Below are 22,336 nucleotides of genomic sequence, written 5' to 3'. Positions count from 1 at the left end.
CAAATTTAATAGGTAGTGGAGGAGAAAAAAAGAGCTTTAACATAACGAAGTGTCAGTCGGCGGCTAATAAACCTCTTTCAAGTTAAGGTCTCTGCTTCGCTCTCTTTTTGCGTCTGTTCATTTTCTCTGTCCTAAATAAAACCAATTTCCCTGTGTGTGTATGTGTGTGTCCCAACGACTGAGTTCCTTCCCTCTATGACTTATTTATGAGCTTTAATGCAGTCAATGTTTTATTGATCAGGAACCATCATTGCCTCCTCCTTCTGATGTGACCAAGGCCTGTGGAAAAAGAGGAGAGCTGACGGCTGGAAGGCTGGCCGGAGAACTGGCTGGGGCTTCACTGAAACATACCTGGTGCCCTACAGGGTGATGGATGGCAGTGGCCATTGTGTGTGGAAATCTGGAACATTGTGAGTGTGTGCGACAAGGAATGGGAAAAAGATAAGGGTTTAGATAGGTCTGATCGAGTGGAAGAAAGCTACTCTTACTAATGTCTCCTCTTCGAGTGAAACAGAAATGCTTCTCTGATTGCCCTAAGAGAAACCCATCGCTCATGGGAGAAAACCTCAGGCTCGTGGTAAAGAAACAAAGGATGGGAGTGAGTATGATGACGCCCAGACTTTGACTTTTGTCTCCTGCTTTCCATTTTCAATTTGGCCTCAACCTTGTTGAGCTAGCTGGAAAAGAGAGAATGGATGGGTGCTTGCCCTGATTAAGTTTGAATTCGCTATTCTTGAGCGAGAAAATGCAGTGCTCTTAAGTCATCATCCGGAAACCCCCCTATCTCACTGTCGCAGCCTAGCTGGCTCAATCCAGCCTCATTGCCATATGAATAATCATACTGCAGTAGCTTGGAAATGCTTTATGAGCCTCCGAGGTGTGTGCATGTGTATATGTGTATAAAGATGGAAAGATGAGAAAAGGAGTAGCTGAAGAGAAAACTGGGAATTGTCCTTAGGGGAGTGAGGTTTTTCTTGATTAAGCAAGGAAGTTAAACGAGAATAAGGCCATGTACATAGACCCCATGGCAATCATCCAGAGGAAAAAAAAAAAAAAAAAAAAACTATTCCAATTTGCATTCCCAGACAGTAGTGATGCCATCTTATGCATATTCCATCACATATGAAGGCTGAACCCATTCCTTTAAGCCCTGAGGCATTATGAAGCTTTTTCTAATGAGAGATGATCCTTGATGGTTACTTAAAGAGCTCAAGAGAGCAGATTTTTCCCCCATGTTCTTGAGAAGCAATCCACTTGGCTTACAACTTCAGTAGCTTAAAACAGCATGGGATGAACAACATTATGGAAAAAAACTAAACACGAGAGATTAATCCCAAGAAATTGTCTGGAATTGGATGATGTTCTTAATGATGTTCTTGGTCTTTCACAACCACCTGTGAAAGACCAGTTTAAAAAAATCTGATCTTTGCCCAGTCAGTCACATGTATCACTTATTGGAGTGATAACTCAAAATTTGCTTTGTTCAGAATCTATAAGATATTGACGGTGAGGGCAGAAGAAAAGGAAACTGTATTTTATGTAATTTGTCTGCAATTCAAGAAAGCTATGAGAGAATGGGAGAGAGCAAGACTTTCAGCAGATAATGGTAAGGCTCAGAGTACTGCAAAACGGCTACATTTAGAGCTTCAAGACTACATCATGGAACATACTGAACATGGAAATATTAAAAGACTTTTAGAAATGTCAGTTATAATGGTGAACAACAGTATAGTACAGAAATACTGTAGTAATAGTGCTCTAATATAATAATATATAGGTATATTTTACTTATTTAGCATCTGTCACAGATAAAAATCACAAAGGGATTCACACAAATTAAAGACTTTCAAGAAAAGGCTAAAACAAACTGAGTGGAAAAAAAGTGAAAAACGTAAAATGCAGGTTTTAAAAAAAAATGTTTAAGAAAATGTTTTCTTGTCCCAAACCAAACATCTAAATTTTCCAGGTTTTCATTTTCAGGAAGATTTAAAATTTGTCTTTATATTTCAAATGTACATCTCTGTGCGTTTAAGATTTTTTTTGGCTGTTGTTTGTCAGTACGTTGACAGGAAAGGGACGGATAGAAGAGGGAGGAAACATGCGGAAAAGGAACTGAAGACAGCTTTCAAATCTGCTCTGCCCACTGTGTTTTTTAAAGCGAACATTACAGCTGAGCACACCAGTCTGACTCTCTTCACTCATCTTTACACTCACTTTTGCAACTCTGCATTGTTGAATCAAGCAACCCCCCACTGCAGAGAGGCTTTTAGGACAAAATATATAATGCAATTGACCTGCATCATGTACTATCAACGCATTAAGCTTTTAGATTAATCGCATAAGTTAAGATATGAACTATTATTGAAGGCCCTAATAGTAATGCTAACTGTGCCAGCCTGTAATACAAGATGCTAAATTCAGTTTAAAATGTCACCTCTATAATCATTTAGCCATTGTTTGATAGATATAAGCAAAATCCTGGTTGAAATCCCCCAAGAGTAGGTAAACTTAAAAAAAAAAAAAACATACAAAAAAAATACAGAAATTCTCACAGAAGAGTAAAAACTGTGAGAAGAAATGTAGAAAGTAAAAAACTGTCTAATTTAGAGATTGCACCACAGAGATCTCCCATCTGGTGAACTTCTAATTTCCCCAACACTTTCAACTCTGTTAATTTTGAGCAAGAATTTTAGTAGTAGTTTTCCCCTAATAAGAAGGAAAACACTATTGAAAAAAAAAATAATGATACAGAGAAAAAGGACAAAAACTTAAGACTGAAAAAGTTAATTAGGATGTGCTTCAGGTAGATAACGATCAGTACATGGAGCGCAAAAGTATCAAGGAGGTGATGTTATCCTAATTTACAAAAAGGTTACATTTAATTGGAGTTGCTATGGTTTATAGTGGGAATACTAATCATCCTGCAATCAGATATTTATAAGTTCAATTCCAGATTCAGTGTTGTTGAGGATTTGAGGATGGCACTTTCCATCGAGCTGCTGATCGATTTGTGCATGCGCCATGATCAGACTGCAGCTCTGATAAAGTGTTAAGGAAGTCAAGGTTACTTTAATAGTGCCCTTTCGCTCATCATAATTGTTGGGTCTACTCTGCGGTTTGTGTTTTTGATCTTGGCAATCCACAGATTCTATACAGGGTTTAAGTCAGACCAGTTTTCTGGCCAACTAAGTAAAATTGTAATTAATGAATGACAATGACATCAGCATCTCCATAAAACTTGTCAAAGACAGTGACATCCTAATTTGTTACAATGCTATAGTACTGTAGCTTTCCAGTCTCAAATACACAGAGCTCTGATCAGAATCAGAAAAGTCATCAATAATCTTGCATTTATTTCCTCTAAATAAAAAATAGAAAGCCCAATTGCCCTTTTGTATGAAAACAATTTCACTGTCTAATATGTTTGCAGATTGTCAATTATACATAACAGTATAAAATAACAGTTTCTGTAAGACAAATGGTTTATAAACAGGAACAGGATTGGAACTTAACTAGATTAAAAGGTGTGGGGCGCACAGCGGTGTGCACTCGTCGATCATCACAAACTATTTTTAGCTCTTTGTAACAAACAAAAAGGTGAGATTGTGCTGCTGTGCCATGAATCAAACTGCATATCCAAATGCTCTGTCCACCTCTGTGATACAATAATAAAAAAAACACAGTGAACTTGTTGACACACCACCTCTCCAGTACATGTTTATTTTTTGTTCCCTGAATTAAAAAACATAACCTTGTTACCCTGGCTGTTTCCAAATGCAGCTGCTAAAATTTTCAACGGAGAAAGGATACAGAAGTACTTTCCTCTGACAATTGCTTCATCAGCTGTGCCTACTAAGTTTAGCTCCAGTTATTTTTAAATTTCTGAGACTAGTTTCAAAGGACGACTGTATCCTCCCCATAACAGATGAAAGCCCCTTTGACAAGATTAGAGCTGATGTCAAGATGAAGCATGTCTTAATTTTTACAACATAGATTGTAGGAAAAAGGTAAAATGTGCTGAACTCAAGAGTCTGAAGCTTTGTGATAACTCACCTCAAGATAACAGGTAGGACAAGTTAGAAAAAGGACAAAAAAAAGTGCTTCACATCATAATCATCTTCCCTTAGCTTCTATTGGGGTTCTTCTGTTTACTTTCTGTTGCTTGCTATATCTATTTTTTTAAACCATTTCTAATATATGATCACATGGTTGTTGTTTTTTTACCTTACCATTGCAGAAATAAACAGTGTGACAGTGGTTATTGATGAGAAGACTCCTTTAAGATTCTACAGTGAGAGGCTGCTGTGTGGGCACAGGTGCAGCAATATGTGGAGGTACAGCAGGTGGACGACAGAAAGAATGAGTCACTGTTTGGATTTTATTACAGTAAAACTATTTTACTATCAAACCTCTGGCAAACAGGGCATACATCAGATACCCTGATTTCACATCCTCAAATATATATATTTTTTAGTTGTCATTATTATAATTTTTTTGCTATGATTTGGTGCTTCAATTTAAAATCTGCTAGAGCCAGAACAAATGAAGCCAACGGTTTTAAAAATACTATTACAGCAGAGTCTAAGGGTTTTCTAGCATGTACACAAATGCTGCGCAAAGCAGACACATGGGGATTCATGCCTTGGGGCAAAGAAAACAACCACAGCCCTGTTCTTCTACCTTGAGATGAGAGAAAAATCTACAGGGGAGTCAAAACCCCTGGGGCATTTTAATGACAAATCTGTGATTTCTCAAAAGCCCCCACATCTGCAGCAACACATCAATGAACTATGCAGAACTTGCAACATATCTGCCTTGTATTTTGTTCTAAACAGAGTTTTCTTATCAAAATAGAAAACTATTTTGGCTCATGTCATCCAGAATGACAACATAAGCCTGCATACACTAAGAAAATATACAGTTTTTATTATCTCAAATAAACTCCAGATCAATTCAAGTGAAGGTATATTCTCTAGGTAGGCTGTAAACAGAGAACCTTTGCAATGACTGGTTTGAGATTCTCTTTGACAAATGGCTTCAGGGTATTAAAAACAATGAATATATACAGTATATATATGTGTGTGTGTGTGTGTGTGGAACTTGGACACCAAACGCAATGGTTATTTCTGATGCTACAGTAGTAATAAAACATTTATTTTCTACACAAATTAAATAAATACCAGCTAAATTTAGGCTTGTTTTCCAAAACAAGCCTAAATTTAGTAAGGCGTGCTGTGGTGGCGCAGGGGGTTAGCACGACTCCCGGTCCCGACAACCTTTGCCACATGTCCTCCTTCAAAAATGGTGCCGGCTCAGCTGGCTGCCTGCAGACGCAGCTCCCGTCGTGTGTGTGTTAATCTGTGTATAAAAAATTCTTGCTGTAACTGCGAAATAATTTCCCTGCTGGGATGAATAAAGTAATTCTTCTTCTTCTTCTTCTAAAGTATCTGCAAATCATTTTAGATGTCTTCCAGAATATGAGAACATGATGAGGTCCTCTTTTCAAATCATTTCTTAAAAATCCTTTTCTAAACTGTCTTATTTAGCCCAGTTTAATAAATGGGTGCACAGAATTCCTTTTTCTGAGTAAAAGTTACTGGATGTTTGTGATGCTATGCACAATCAAATTAAAAAGAAAAAAAAACATGTTTGTTAAAAGATAGTTTGCGTGTTGCTTAAGTTTTCTCTTTCAAGACTATTTTAATTTGTCTGCATTTTCCTTAATGAAAATTTCAGATCCCAGGGTCACACTTTGGGCCCCCCTGCTCTACGCCATCTTCCAAATGTAACACAGACACTTTTTTTCATCAGCTAGTTTGATGATATGATCACAGAAAGCAGCACCCTTAATAAGGTTACAGATGTGTCTTCTGATCTTAAATTTTGTAATCTCCCTAATCTCAATAAAATCTTAGTGGTTTTAACCTTTGGTAGTAAAACTTTACTTCTTACATACTGTGTCTAGTATTGGCACAATGTTAAAATACTTCTTATTTACACTTATTTCTTTCTAAACAATCCAATCCTCTGTGTGTTTAAAAAAAATCTAATTTTCAGTAAAGGCAAAGAGATTAAGCAAAACAACAAGCAATACATCAGATGTATGGGACATTGACCTAGTGGATGTTTAATATGACCTCCATATTTACCATATCTGGGAAAGGCACTGATAAATTATCATCCCCTCAAGGAGAACTTACTCAAACTTCTGGACATCGTACATGATCATTTTAAAGTTTAGAGAACAAAATGTGGTAAACTATTCTACTCAAAGATTGCACGCAACAAACTCCACAGATATGTGACATGCTAGGGATGGTCTCCCATGAGTACGGTCAGTGCACAATGAGGCAGAAAATGTCAGTGACGCAGAATAAAGCAGTGTGCTGATGCTCAGCCAATCAGAATAATCACATAGCTTTGTCTGTGTTGCAGCAAGCGTAAGTTGTTAGATGAATACTTCATCCCTTCATAAACGGAATTCCCTCTTATTGTGACACAGGTAACCGCTGCTAATCATGCCGGGGAACTAATTAAGTGACATTTAGATAAAAGCCCTTAGCAACAGAAAAGGTTCAATCTCACATTGGCTCATTTAGCGATTTTCACCATTTCTGCAGCCATGGCTAATCGAGGGGAACTGTAGAAATGTTATCCATGTATCCTAATAATAAAACTGCTCTATAATATCAATGCAAGTATAAAATGAACCAGAACAGGAAGAAAAAGATTTCCATTGCTGCTTGCTTTAGGGCAAAGTGAGAATGAGGGATTCATTCTTGAAAGCCTCTCTACCATGGGGGCTTTTAACCTGTCAACAATCCCCAATCACTCTGAATATTGCACTGTTATATGCAAAGGACCGTTCTCTCCCATTTCCTTCAGTCATTATACTATGGGTTGCAAATTACATGGCAATATAAGACATTAAGGAGATTCCTTAAAGGGGAGTGCAGACAAGATAATGGAATCCCTTTCATGGTTCCCCGATGGATAACAAAGAGATAGATGAAGACAGATGTTGCACATTGCTGCTAACAAGACTATATTTTTATGATGGTGCACTGTAGCATTCACTGTTATTCAACTTATTGGCAAACATGCAGTCATTAATCTTTAAAATGCACAAATTGAAAAAAAAAGTTTTCATAAAATAATTAAGGGATATTTATTGCAACCGCGTGTCTTACCCATTCTGTTACCCATTCAGTGTTGACCAATAAGAAAAAACCTAACGTGACAATTTGAGCTATGCTTACAAAGCTTACAATTGCTGAAAAAAGAGCCAAATGGCCATCTTTAGGGTTTTCTTTTCAGCTTTTAATGTTGGTCTTCTTGCTCTCTCCCTTCTCTTTGCTTTAGTAACATGGCTCGTACATAATTTACTGTGAGGCATTTAAAACGCTTTCTTACTGCACTAACGTTCCACTTTCTGTTGCTGCCCTGTCCAACAATCCAGGACTCACAAAGGCTGTTCCTTATAGGCTCATTTCCACAAATTTGTCGTGTGAGCACAGAACTGGCTCAGTCCCAGGGGCAGACAGCCATTATGAAGACTGACTGGTCACAGCAGCGCCCACACATTTGGCAGGTTGGCAGAGATGCCCCCTGTTGCCTTTTTCAAACAAGCCCCTTCTCTAACAGCAGAGCGCTGACACCTCCTTAATTAGAGACAGCTCTGGTACCCCCAATGCACTGTCCTGAAATCTAGATTGCTCTGGAGAAATTTTGAAATTAAAAGCCTCTTTATGCCACACATGAAGCAATAATACTAATCCTTTCCTGGTCTACATTCTACCTGATTGGAGAGGTAGGGGAATCATAGGTGCATAAAAGCCAGGGAGGATGATAAAAAAGGGAGCAAAAATCCTCTCTGTGCCAGTGAAAAGCAGACAGAGCTGGAGAACAGAACGGCTATTAGGCAAGCCTTCTGCTACATGAAAACTCCCCCACCCTTGCGTTCAAGGCCTGTCATCTAAACCCTGAGTGTGAAGGACATCCAGACAGACAATCCAGTCACCAGACTGTCACAAGTCTCATCTGACCAGATAAAAGTACAATATGCCTCATCTATCCTGCAGAATGTTAATTAGTACAAATTAAATGACTTTCCTCAGATTACACCAAAGAGAGCTTCTGCAACACATAAATACATCCTTATTTGTGCAGCACCTTTTCAACAGCAATGTTGTCAAAATGCGTTATAGAGGAAAAAATGAAAGAAAGAAAGAAAGCTTCATAACAAGCTGGTAAAATAGTTAAAGGGGTCAGTAGGTCTCAGACTCTGGGTGAGCATTCCAGAGTTTTGGGTCATGATAACTAAAAGTAGCTTCTTCCATTTTCATTGGAGTCTTTGGTGTCACCAGTAGATTACAACTCTGGGTTGAACATAAATGGTAAAAAGTGGCAAAAGTGTCACTAAGACATGAGATGAGGTCATTAAGACTGTAAAAAACAAGGAATGAAATTTTAGAACAAATCTAAAAGCTACAACAAGTTGATAGGGAGATTCCAATGACAAAGTTACGTTACCTCCTTTCTACAACCTACTACATCAAGCAAAGACTTTACTGATATGGGATTTATAGCTAAATATACTTGATCTTGATTCCAACAGACGACAATATTATAGTTGTTTATAAAACCAGTTTTCAGTCAAAGAGAAAGGTTTTATACTTTTACGGGAGATTAAAAATATTCAATACATGAACATATGGAAATTAAAACTTGCATAAAGAAGCTTGTGGACACAGGATCTACAGATCTGTACCTTCAACCATATTAATAACGCAATATGATCAATTTTGAAGAAATAAATTGTTGTCACAGGGTTCTTACAGAAGCACTTGGGCTAGATTCAACACTGTAGCACAATGAAACAGATCTGTGAAGATTAAAGGCTCCCCCCAGTGCTGCCTGACTAAAACTTTTATGTGTGCTAATGCATCCTGTAAAACATCAGTCATAAATGCCTGCCTTTTCCTGGAGGTCACATGCACCTATTAGATATTCTATCATAGGGAACTGAAGGTGATTGCAGATTTAAGAGAAAAACCCGTTTTAAGAGACAAATTAGTTAATAATTGGGAAATGGATCTTTAGCTGTATAGTGAAATACCCTATTTCTCCTCTCTGATTGAAAAATAGGATATTTTACCTACCTTTTGGCAAAAAATGGACTTAGGCCATTATTTTAGGAAGGTGACGGTATGTAAAATCCCCCCACCCCCCAAAAAAACATAATGGAAGTAGTAAAAAAAATCTTCTAATACTTCCTGCATCCTCCTCTATTTTTCTAAGAATCACTAGTTTAATGTGATTTTTAAAGGGTATTCGGTATCTACTATTACAGCCAGAGGTAGCTAAATCCAAGCTATTTTTCATATTTCACTACCAAACATTTTAAACTGATGTGGCAACAGGGCTTGTCATGAGGCTGCTGAATTAAACATGCCACCGGTCACACTCTCCTCCTTACCCTACTATAAAAATAACTAATCAGAAGGACAAAGTGGGAACTAGGAGAGGCACAGATTTTGTTGTTGCAGCATTGTTGCCATCTCCAGTTGTGGAACAAATACGTTTTTCAAGAGTGTGTTTGTGTAAGGGAAGACTGCAGATTCTCTGTTGACAGTTCATACCTAGAACAATAGTTTTATAAGACATTGATTCATTGCCCTTTGAGTTCAGTCTGCCATTATCTTTCTTCATCTCCAACAAGCTGAAATAAGACCGGTATTCCTTCTGAAGGCTAAAGCAGCTATGATTATATGGGTGAGCATTCATGTGCATGTGATTAAAGAGGCCATAGGTTAGACTACATGAAAAAAAGCATCAGTGCATTTAAAGGCCCATTCCAACAGCACAGAAAGATGGTTTTTGTGCACTTTTTATCTCTTCTCTAATTACCTGGTGGATGCAAATGTCTGCTTGTGTGTCTGTGTGGTTTAACGAATGAATAATGAATGTCTGTGCACAGCGCAGCATCACTTGCGTGCGTTTACAGTGTGTTTGAGTACTACATGAATGATCATATGCCTATCAAATATGACATTCTGCCATATGGATAAAACATGTAGCGAAACTATGCGTTGGTGTGTGTGGGTTTGACAGAAAATACAAATAATTTCCACATAAGCTGTTTGAAATCTTCTGTCACCTAGAACTCAATCCAACTTTACTATTAAAACAACCAGCACAGGACTAAAGTGCTGAGGTCAAAAGAAGAGGAAGCTCTAATTGCCTTATCCACTTTCTTCTGCAATATTTCATTTCTGTCACACCAAAGGCAAATTATTTTCAAAAGTAAGCAAAGTTTATGTTCCACTGTACTGCTGACTGCATCCAGTGCGCCTGGTATGCTGTAATCACCGATGCCCAAGTTTTCTTTGGTAATGATTCTTAACAATAAAAACAAGAAAAAGTCAATAGCATAATCGTGTTATGGCATAAGTGACAGTAATCATTAGATACATGATGACACACCCAGCTCATGAGACAAGACATACCGAGTTCCTGACAATGAAATGAGACGTTTTGGGGGAACATATTGTTGTTTATTTTTTCTTGTTAGTTTTTTTCTTATTGAGAAAATGTCCAAAAATTCAATTCGGCTATATCTACTGTAGGACAGGTCTAGTGTTAAAATAAACAAACAAAACATACACATATATTTTTCAATTTCTTTAACAAAAAAAAAAGGTGCAACATACACTGTTTAAAATGAGAGCTGGAGTGAATTTAGGACATATGAAGCAGCGGTATGAAAGAGGTATGTTCAGACCAATGATTTACAGTGTGGCCGAGAGTCAGATGTTTTTCTTTCACTACAAAAATTACAATGCATTTTGATTTTCCTACGCTTGTCAACTCTGCTTAGCAAGCATAGAACACATCGTGTTACATACTAATGTCTATTCCACAACGTACCAAAGATTTTGTGAGAATATGACATGCATGTTTTTGTCAGATGGATTCTGTTAAAACTGGTTTCTTTAGCAGGTGCCTCTTGGTACCTTAAAATATTTTCAAAATTACTGACATACATGAACTTTTTATTATAATTATTACAGCAAAGCATAAATTGAAATAACATCTGAGAGGTTGTTTTCTTACAGCTTTCTAAAGATCTTCAGAAAGCCGCATAATTTATCTGCACAAAAATGGTTGATGTGCAAAAAGTTGCATTTCATGTTGAAATGTTTATTTGACAGACAAATTCTTATTTTTTAAGCCAGATTTTATTTTATTTGAATCAAATGCAGCATGGTGCATATTTTAAATTAAAAAGTTTATTTCCTAAGTTGGCGAAAATCAACAAGAAAATTGATACAAAATTGAATTGATAAATGAGATCGATAATGGAATTGGTATTGCTAACATCTTATCAATTTTGATCCATAGTAATAATCAGCTTTAACCTGGTTGTATTGTAAATTCAACACGATATTTTTATAATTAAAAATATCTCCCCATTACTCTTATTCGAGCACAGTCATGCTTTGCAGTCTGAAGGCAAAACACCCAACAGACAGACATCCTTGTACTGACTACAAAACAGTGCTCATTAATAACATAATGTGACAAAAAAGGTCAGCTCATTACTAGGGGAACAGAGTTCCATCATCTTTGATATGCTTTGACATGTGATAGACATGTGAGAATACCGCTCTGATGCTGTTATACAGCTTCTTCTTTAGATAAAATCTATTCTCACTTCCTGTTGACTCTTGACTCTTTTCTTTTCTATATAATTGCGTTGCTTTAGACTGTAGCATTTATAACAGCTACAAATATCAATTAAAAATTAATTTTTGATGTTTTGTTATAGAGTCTACAAACTGCAAAAACTTCTGTGGCAGTAGTATCCAACGTCAGTCCCTCACTGATACCCTGCATGTTTTCGTTCTTGTCCTCACACAACACAGCTGAATAAAAAGATGACTTGTTAGCTGGCCTCTGCAGAACATGGCGAGAGGTAGTTGGACCACTTCAGCTTTGCTAGTGCAAAGCATAATACTGTTCAAACAGGCATTTGCACGATCTCTTTATTTTTTTAATTTGGATTTTTTTTTCTTTAAAATGTATTTTTATTTTTGTAAGGTGAAATTATGTGTCCTCAAAGCACCTTTTAAATAAAATATATAAGTATTATTATTTTAAATACTTATACTGCTACGAACAGGGATGTTGCCATGGCTATTTTTTCACGTGGTGGCAGACTTCCGGGTATGTATACTAATTTACATATGTATTTATGGGTGGCGACAGGGTGCACCTTTCCTTTTATAAAGGAAAGGTGCGTGCGCACGGCATTATGCATCCAATTTTTTTTGGTGCGCCGCACATTTCTAAATTTTTCCATACGGCAAGTTTTAGTGTGAAAACTGTGCACTCTTTTATGCATGAGGCCCCAGATGATTGTTTTCAATATACATATAAATATAATTAGATTCTGGAACTTTATTTTTTTAAATGTGCAACGTTTTGGATTTAGTTAAAGCATTTGAAAGATGCAAACCAAGCCATGCGAGAACTTAATTAATGTTTTTAAATTGTAGGGAAAAGTAAAATTCACATCACAAGCTAGTATTATGAATTTCTGGTGATTCACACCGTTGGCGCAAAACTGCAGCTCTAACAGAAAGCTGACCACAGCTGTGTCGTTTCTCTCTTCTTTATTGCTGCCTGTCCTTCAGGGAGACGAGCTGCTAGCAGTGCTGCTAAATCATGGTTATTCCCCTGCAAAACTTTATGCATGTGTTCCTGATGATTAAACTCATAATTACCCTCCTCCTTACCAAACAGTTCTGTGACAGCAGCTAAACTACAATGTAGTTTGGAATTTACTGTGAGGTAATCGCAAGCCAATCAATGAATGCAGACAGCTGTCATCAAATCGCCTTGGTGCCGTACTGGGCTCGATGCGGCTAGTACTACCCTTGAAGCAGGTACAAAAATCTGGGAACTGATAGGCAGAGCTGCGGCAAATTTGCCAATTGAAAAGGAATCTGGCCAAGGTGGACAGGAATTGTAACAGTTAGAAGTGGTTTAGTGGAAAAGTGCCATAAAACCTGAGGACTGGAGCTGGACTCCACTGTTCTATGGTACTGTGGGGATCAGACAGAAAACTAAAAAACAGCCAGGATGACTATTTCTGATGAATTCAGGTTGAGAAAAGAAAATGAAGCAAGAACACATGACCAAAACATAGCATGACTTCTCACAAGAAGGGGTTTGGTAGCATGGGGCTATCAGGCATTATGCTTAGATAATTCAATATGTGGTCCAACTGAGGAGATAAAATGTTCATACCAGAAAACTTAGTTGTAGTTCACTGTTCTAACCCATTGTCTCAGGATCTTGTAGCGTGTAGCCTTCTGAAACATTATTTGTCATGCTTTCTTTCATTTTTTTTGTGCTTATTCCCTCTGAATTTCCAACCTGCCACAGTTTCCCTCTTTTCTACTGTATGTATTTTTCTCTTTCCTCCTCAGTAGTCTCCCCACAACTGCCTCGACGAAGCAGAAATACATCTCTGCAGGTTACAGCTTCTTTTCATCTCCTCCCTGCTTAGTTACACCCACAGTTTCTTATCCAAAATCCACCAGTGTTGCTCCTTAAACATCTTTATTACTAAACATCAGGCGCTGGATGAAGAAATCACAAAGTGGAGAGCATTAAGCCACTATGATTAGCAAAGGGTCTCAACCAGTTACTTTCAACAAAATGTTTTTTTTACACAACAAAGCTCAATTAAGCTTATGGATGCTTAAGGAGTCATGTGGCTCTCCATCTTAAATTGTTAAATCTTTATTTTTTTTGCCAGCACCAGAAAGGCTAGTATTATTTGTCTTATCATGGAATGAAAATGAAACACCACTGGTCTTTTAGTCATTTATGAATTAAATATTTGCACACTTCTCTATATCGCTATTATGTTGTTTTGGTTTTCTTGCAAAAGTCTGCTAATCAAATGTATAGGGTATTTTTGTGCAGTTCTGACTATGTTTCAATATGTTTTAGAGATGAGATATATTTAGTGAACACTGATTTATTGCTTTAGGATCAAAATGCCTTTTCAAAGGGTAGGGATCTGACTTTTAGCAGACTTTTAGAGGGCACATAAAACATAAATGAGAGCAGACCAACGCACATCTTTGCAGGCAAACACAAAAACAGCATCTGGAAGTTCGGAAAAGGTAATTGGGAAAGAGCTGCACCTTACATACCTGGACTATCAATAAATTTCTCAATGGCAATTGAAGCTCATAACATCAACACACCAGCAATAACCTCAGAAGGCACCTGGCTCTCTAACTACAAACACAGTCATTTCTGGCATCACTGATACACACAGATTTGCTGCAGTCCTCATATGCAGCAGAGAAGTCCCAGATGTTTTATTTACTGCTCCTTGTAAATGATACAAGGCTGCACTACATGGAAAGAATAACACCAGTTCACTCTCAGAACTGAATTTTGTAAAATCCTGATCGTCAAAACTGACCTGATGATTGACTAAACGGGTATGTTTCAGTTTAGAACACATTGTTGCAAAGTTTCTTACAACAGCAGCATCATTTGCTTTGTCTTAAATAAATATAAAGGTTAGTCACATAAAGAAGCTGTGCAAAATAAAAAAAATACAGGCCACAAAAGTTATGAAAAAAAACCCATCACTTAAAGGTAGAGTTTTTGCAGCACAACTCTTAGAAATGTCTAATTTGGATACATGAAGGAGGCTTCAACCTGCAAAGTATAATAAATAATATTGCTGCAGCAACACCAATAGAGGTATTTTCTACTTAAATTAAGTAATTTATATTCAAGGACATATTCAGTAGAAACTAATAAGTGCTATTAGTCATCACAAACCTCAAAAGCAGGTGCTCATGCTGGAACTTTTTTCCCTTTCCTTCAACATCTCAAATATGCCTCCTCCTAATCTGCATGTTTATATATTTACGGTTTGGTTAGTGTGCTTTAGATTCATCTGGAAGCTTAGTATCACCACTGTGGAACAGTGACAGCCTGAGGAAAGCAGGCAGAAGAAAGCATGACAGGGAAAGAAACAAAGACACTGATTCAGAGAGAGGCAGACAGACCGTGAGAGAGAATGCATAAAAGTTTAGATTGGTTTTATCAAGCATCTGGGTTTCTCCAGCAAACACACACATGCAAACAAGAAAATAGAAACAGATGGATCTCAGCGAAACATTTTCAATTATTAAGAGGAACAGACAAAATTCCATTTCATATTTGAAAATTCAAAGTATTTCAGACAAAGATAGCTGGCCAAATAAACAAGCAACGAAGGACACACAGGCAGAATAACATAAAAATGAGAGGGTGTATTCTGGGAGGAGATATTAATTTTTCAGTAGAGGAAATGCATCTCCCCCCATGTCTTAATCTCTGAGCTCCATCGAATGTCCTCTAGCCACTCTCCCCTCACCCCAGCCACTTCCTGCCTCACTTAACACATCTATTTGACCCCAGTGAAAGGCATGAAGCTCAGACAGATAAGCTGTGTCCCTGAGATTATGCTCTGCTTCTGTGTGAGCCTCCATTTCTTGGTTTGTGTGTTCTTGTGAATTCATTGTGTGATTGAGGGTGGTTTCTAACCTTGGACAAACATCTCTCCTGTAGAACTCTGTTGATCATGCATGGAACAATGAGATGGTAGATCAAATTTGGAAAAAGAAATGCCAGAGTGCAGGGCAAGAGGTACAGAGTTGATAGATTTTTAGTTAACAATTATCTAAAATAACATCTTTAACTAGTGTTTTCATAATTTAACATGTCTTTTGGTCTATGTGTATACAGTGGATTTTTAGTCGCAAACAAGATTAAAATTACAAAAATATCTTCCAAAGAAGAGAGACAGTGCTAAATATTATAGTTCAGAAATTATTTTTTCTGCATAAGTTGACTTGGTTCTACAAATAGTGCAATAAATGAGCTAAGAATGAAGCCGTGCAGTGTGAAAGATTTTTTATAATAATGATTTTAAATGAGCCGCCTCTCAGAACGGCGAAGGTGTAAACATTCTGACTGATCCAGACTGATTCTCTAGTTAGCTTTACGGGGTGGGGATAACCTCCAAAAATCTGCCTGGTTGATTAACTCTTGAAATCAAATTATGATGACATCTATCAAACTATAACTCTGTCCACAACAATCTGACAAAACACAACTGCAGCATTCAGCTAAAATACAGAATTTACACAAGTTAGAATTTGTAAATGTTTTACTTAATTGTGTTGTGTTTCTTAATACAGCTCTTAATGCATCAACCACCAATTCTTCCAGTTTCATTCTGAAAATTATGTCTGCGAACAATGTAATGTCAGGTAAGAGGGAGCACCTAAGAAATAGTGAAACGAGTCAACATCCAGACAAGAATAACAGAGCACTCATTCAGAGATGTTACATCAAAACAGCAATGATGTCTTCATGAATTGAAACAGTTCTAGGTCAAGGAGTAGCCATAAGAAAAATATGTTAAACAGGAGTTTGTCTTCCTTGTCACACTTAAAAAAAATGTCAGATCTGGGCTATCAAAATTTTTCAGCTTTTGTGAAAGCTTCAGTTTAGCTAATAATCTGACAAAAGGATGAAGCCATTTTTAAAAACGCAGGAAGCTCAGGGCTGCTGCCTTGGCTTAAGCTGACAGACAAAGAGGTCTTTGCACTTTAGAGAACATAGTCCTGACAAATGATAAGCAAAATAGTTTTTAAGTGCAAAGCACTTTGAACTGCTTTGTGGCTGAAATGTGCTACAGAAATAAACTTGACTAGAAACTGACCATGAAACTTAGAAAACAGAGGTCAAACATGTCAGACGATGAACTTTGTCACAATATTTTCCCAAAGTCACCTTGAAAAAGAAACGTGACTACCAATTAAAAGGTCACAATTATTTTACTTGATTTCAAAAGTAACTGAGTTAGATTACAAGTTGCTATATTTGTTACATTCAGCAGCTCCACACAACCCTTTCCCCCAATTTAAAAATGATAATTGGTGTTGCCAATGCTCATTTACCGTAATTAGAAGTGCGTTTTTAACAGTAACTGTGACATGTTGATGGGAATCAAATCTTCAGGATCTGCTCACTTCAAAGCAGTGTTCGAACGATCCATTACTGAAAATGTACATTTTTGTAAGAACAAGCTTAGAGAAACTTGTTTCTATAAATAACATTCAAAAAAGTAGAATCATGGATGCGTATATGACGGAACATGCATGCACTGAGTGTACAATAGGATGTGAGATACAGTAAACGGTTTCATGACTGCAGAAATTATATGTTCTGCTTCCTTGCCAGCTTTAATTGCTGGTGTGTGAGAGGAGTATTGACATGTGGTCATCTGGTCTCCAGCAATCTACCAAAGCAAATTTGCCAAATGTTTAACTGATATGTTTCCTGATTTGGTTGTTTGCACAAATAAATTAACAAAATCTGTGTATTTATTTTAAACTAATCTGAAAATCAAATCAGATTATTAGCTGCTAGTGTTATTGCTTATTGATGCGTTTTTCACAGATTCTTTGTAAATATCATGCCTGGAAGATCAGCTTTCTTACTTTGCAGTAATTGTTATTGCCCATTTGTTTTGCATCTATCATTTTAGCTAGCTTCCCTTAAGTCTTACTTGTCATTCTGTGTCTTCTTTCACACTCCATCAGTATTAAGCAGTATCTCAGTTCAAACTGAGTGGGTGTAATCTAATGGCAAATAACTATTTTGCATAATCTTGCAAACAAATAGGCAAACAACAATGACCCCATACCTCCATGTTGTTCTTGCCTTAAGGAATAACAGAAAGCAGTATTTTATTTATTTATTTTTTTTATGGCTGATGCAGACAGAATGTCTCAAAAAACTAAATACTCTATAAGATTCAATAAAGATTCAATAAATCCTAACGATTCGGTATGTAGCATTTCACTACAGTTGCTCTCTTGGCAATATTGACAAGGTAAAATATTTGTTCAGCAGTGTAGCATGAATATTTATGAGATTCTGTTTTATAGTGTGACAATTGTGACAATTTTACTAATTTATCATTTTCTTTGTGGTTCGACATCCCTATTTTGATTATGCAATCTGTTAGAGACTATGCACAATGAAACAAACAGAATTGTTTTTCTAAACTTTGCTGGTCATTTCACCCCTTCAACCATTTCATACTTTTGCACTTCTGGTTGTTTGATAACCAAGTTTTTGAGGCATTAAAAAGAAGTTACTTGCCAAGAACAACAATCTTCTATAATTTGGGAGATATGATATCTTTGGGCACACTGAATAATGCACTCAAAGATCTCAGATGATAATATGCTTGCTTCTGTGGGCATATGAATATGAACATGTACACACATTTGCAAATTCATGCACATAAATCATGTGAAGATTATGCATTGTTCTATTTTGCCTTTTAAAAAAATACTCAAATTCAGTAAAACAAAAATAGAGACCTAAACACCTGAATACTGGGCTGTACAATGTGTGGATAGTGGAGGAGCATTGATGTAAGCGTTTGTAAGATCCAAAACACCAGGGACAAAGGTTGCAATGAAGGTGTGCAGATTAAAGCCCAGACATGAAAGTGAAATTTGCAATGCATCATGTTAGACTCACCAGTGAAATGATTTTGAGAAGGGGACAAAAGAAGGATTTACATTCAGAGGCAAGAAAATCTTGGCAGGCATTGGTTACCTATGTTGAGGGGCTTGCGAAGAGGTGGGGGCTTCTATTGACGAGCAAAGTCTAAGAAAGACGTGTGTGGGTGCAGGATTGAGATCCTGTGGGGATGCTCTGTCTACGGCAGCGATATGGGGCTCAGACAGCGGATTAGTGTTTCTGCTCCATAATCAATTTGCTGTCTGGATCCCACTGCACACAACCCTAACCATCCATTCTTTGCTTGATCCTCCAAAATCTCTCTTTCTTCTGTTTATTTTTGAGTAACAGTTAGTTTAGCCTTTTTGTTTACTTCATCCTCAAATGGTCAGAAAACTCTGCATTTCTCAACAAACATCAATGTGACCAGAATATACCTTTCAGGTTCCATTTTTATCCAAGTTCAAGCTCAAGTTCAGGGCTTGTGTCACATGTTACAGCTACTAAGGATTCTTCAGGGGTCTGCAGCTTGGTGCAAAATGGTTTGATCTGGATTAATAATAGTGTGTGTGTGTGTGTGTTTGTACAGATGTAGAATTCAACCTTTTCTAAGGGCAAACCATTAGTTACATCTCGCTCTCGGGTCCAAGCTGGCTGCCATCTGCTCCATTGCTTAGGGGTCATAATACAGGCTGACCAATCAATAACATATTACACGTTGGAACCACGCTGCACCACTGGTCATGACTTTCCTTGGTTATTAAAATCAAGGCACATTAAACTCCACAGAGAGGAAATAAGGAACATTTTCCAACAAGGAAGCAGCAAGACCACAAAAATGTCAAGTCAAAAATCCAATTTCTATTTTCTAAGAAAAAGCATATTGCCCATCAAAAAGTATATTTTACCATAAATGGGTAGTTTTCACTTCAAAGTCTAGAGGAGGATAGGGCTTTTTTCTTTAACAACAGATGGTCTAACATTTTCTCAAGGCCTTTTGTGCTTGTGAATGTGTGTTGTCTGTATCTGGAGCAGTTTTGGATGAAAGCCCATAAAGAAATCTAATTGGGTAAAAACCTTTACCTACTTTACTTTGACTATAAACTCTGCTGTCAGGGTTTATGCTCCAAGTAAAGAAGGCAAAGGTGTTCACCTTTCCTGATCAATGACCATGAGAACTGTAAAGTGATCTCTATTTCAGATTGCTTTACATATAGAAAATGTGAAATACTCCTGAGTGTACATTACCATAAATAGTTTTCACTTTGAAATCTACCTACCATAACTAGGTAATTGTTTATTTACAAGTAGTTATGTTATAAAAGTAGTTTAATGTTATAAAAGACACATTTAACATACAATGAACTGCCAAAATATACAAAACCCTAGAAATGCTTCCACATTAGCAAAATCTTCAATTGCTGGTATTCTAATAGTGAAAACAAAGTCACATTCCTGTAAGTGGAGGGAAATATTATAGTTTACATAATTTTGTTTATTTGGATTATGTCCCTGCTTTAAATATAATTGTTCTGTTGAGGAAATAATTTTAGCCAACTTTCAAGTCTTTCACAGTCTATAACAATTGTTTTTCAGAGTTGCCATGTATTTTGCTTGATCCATATTTTCATCAGTGGTTTAGCTTTATAGCCATGCTTGCATATCACACTTTTCAGTTTTTTTCATATGTAAAAAAATGTTTAAATCATGCATGGCACTTTGTGTTGGTCTTTCACATAAAACTCCAATTAAATATATTTATGTTTGTGGTTGCAATGTGATAAAATATGGACCAGTTCAAGGGGTATGAATACTTTTGCAAGTCACTGTATCTAGGGGTCAGTGTAAAGGGGGTTGAATACAAATGTATGTCACACATTAAAGATTAATATTTGTAAATAATTTCATTGTAAATAGTTTTCATTCCACTTCACAATTACACACTACAAAAAAAACTTTTTTCCCTTTAGTTGTAGTCACACAGTATGGGAATATACTCACAGTGCATTAATACTTTTGCAAGGTACCGGGGAAATAAAGGCAGACCCTAAACACATAAAACACCTGCTGAGCTGCAAAAACTGATTTATGAAAGAAACAAAAATGAAAAAGCAAGAAGAAGAAGAAAAAGGTGTGAAAAATGTGAAGAAACAAAGACTCTACCCTGGTAATTACACAGCAACTTCTTGCATGTACACAATACAACTACGCATAAGTCAAATTTTTGCCTGCCAGCCACTGTTTCGCAGCCCTTTCATCTTATTGGGCAGATTGTCACCACTACTGCACAATTGTGACTTGCATGTGATCAGAAAGGTTTGGGGGTGAGGCAGGCCTGATGTGACTGCAGGGAGCTTGTCTGATGTTTGAAGGCAGAGCTGGCAGGTGGGATTGTTTGAGGAAGCATAAAAAAGTGTGTGTTTCTCTGGGTTGTGTTATGCAACAGGAATACTAGTCAGTTTCATGGTGAAAGTTGAATCAAAAACTCAAACACAGAGGGGTCCACTTTCTGCAACACCTACTATTGTGCTATAAGAAAGTGAGCATGAATCACACTGGTATTCTTACCTTGGCCTGGCTTCAATGTCGTGCTGAAAACAATGAGAAGAAAAGAAAGAAAGGGAGGGGGAGAGACAACGAGACATAAAAGATTATTGCTCGTGTTGGAATCAACAAAACAATTTTATAAAGCCAGATAACACAAGTTATATTAACAGCTGGTGTGCCTTTAATTCAGACCAATTAATTTCCACTTTCAGTCACCACTTGTGCTCATGTATATTTATGAGGTTTTATAGGAACTATCTGGAGCAAAGCACCAGTAAGCTGCACAAATTATTCATGGGCTAGCTATTACTTTTTCTTTGAGTGGGAAACTATTTAATAATTTTCATTTTTTAACCATCAGCTTATACGTATTTAAGACCGTCATTTTTTTTTATGAAAGAAAGGTGGGTTATTACACTGTAACAATGACGTTTTACCTTTTTACCATTATAATGAGTAAACATTGAAAAAAACAAACATCTCTCATTGCAATCTCAATAAAGAAAAGATCAATACAATAAAGAAGAGTGATAGCTACGTTGATTTATCTCCACTTCTTCCATGAATCATTTACATTTACTCTAGATGCAAGCACCCCTGCAAGTAAAACCCAACAAGCTGAAAATTGTGGCACTTTGATACTATTTTAAGAACCTTTGCAACTATAAGTGTAGATAAACGGATTAATATATCTTAATTACCTATTTTCTGTGTTATTCAATAGGTTTAAATGAGCTCGGTCACTGGGAGCAGCCATGAAAAGGACAATCAAGACTAAAGAGTCGGAAGTCAAACGATTCAGTCTGAGTGTGCTCTTTCAGTGGCTGCGACAAGGAAAACCAGCCTTGAATATATTAATAGTTCAGTTCTAAATATTCATTAAGTAGAAAAAATGTGCATCGTCAGAAAAGTCAGAAGACTAACAAAACACAAACTAAGTTTTCCCTTTTTTGGCAACCTGTCTAGATTGTAAAAGTGTTGAGTGTTTAGATTCCCGGACATAATTACATTTGGAAGGAGCTGCATAGAACCTTTTCTATAATACAATTTCAAATATGAAGTGACACCAGTTCATGTCACAGTGAATGAAGCAGACACAAAGGAATATTACAGTGATTTACAGAAATATACAGTTTAACGAAATATGGCATGCACACCTGGA

The 22,336-nt window shown here is 36.9% G+C and overlaps 1 protein-coding gene across 1 annotated transcript in view; it reads right to left on the bottom strand.

Annotated features, from left to right (window-relative positions):
* trim44 (tripartite motif containing 44) overlaps nucleotides 1-22,336 on the bottom strand; it is a 48,500-nt gene that overhangs the window by 4,784 nt on the left and 21,380 nt on the right. The window contains exon 5 of the mRNA XM_028003193.1: nucleotides 21,196-21,218. Coding sequence (XP_027858994.1) covers nucleotides 21,196-21,218 — 23 coding nt within the window. The remainder of the gene's footprint in view (nucleotides 1-21,195; nucleotides 21,219-22,336) is intronic.

This window comes from Xiphophorus couchianus, chromosome 2 (assembly GCF_001444195.1).
Source record: "Xiphophorus couchianus chromosome 2, X_couchianus-1.0, whole genome shotgun sequence".
Taxonomy (NCBI): Eukaryota; Metazoa; Chordata; class Actinopteri; order Cyprinodontiformes; family Poeciliidae; genus Xiphophorus; species Xiphophorus couchianus.
The sequence above is the reverse complement of the archived record's forward strand: the minus strand, read 5'-3'. Positions and strand labels throughout refer to the sequence as shown.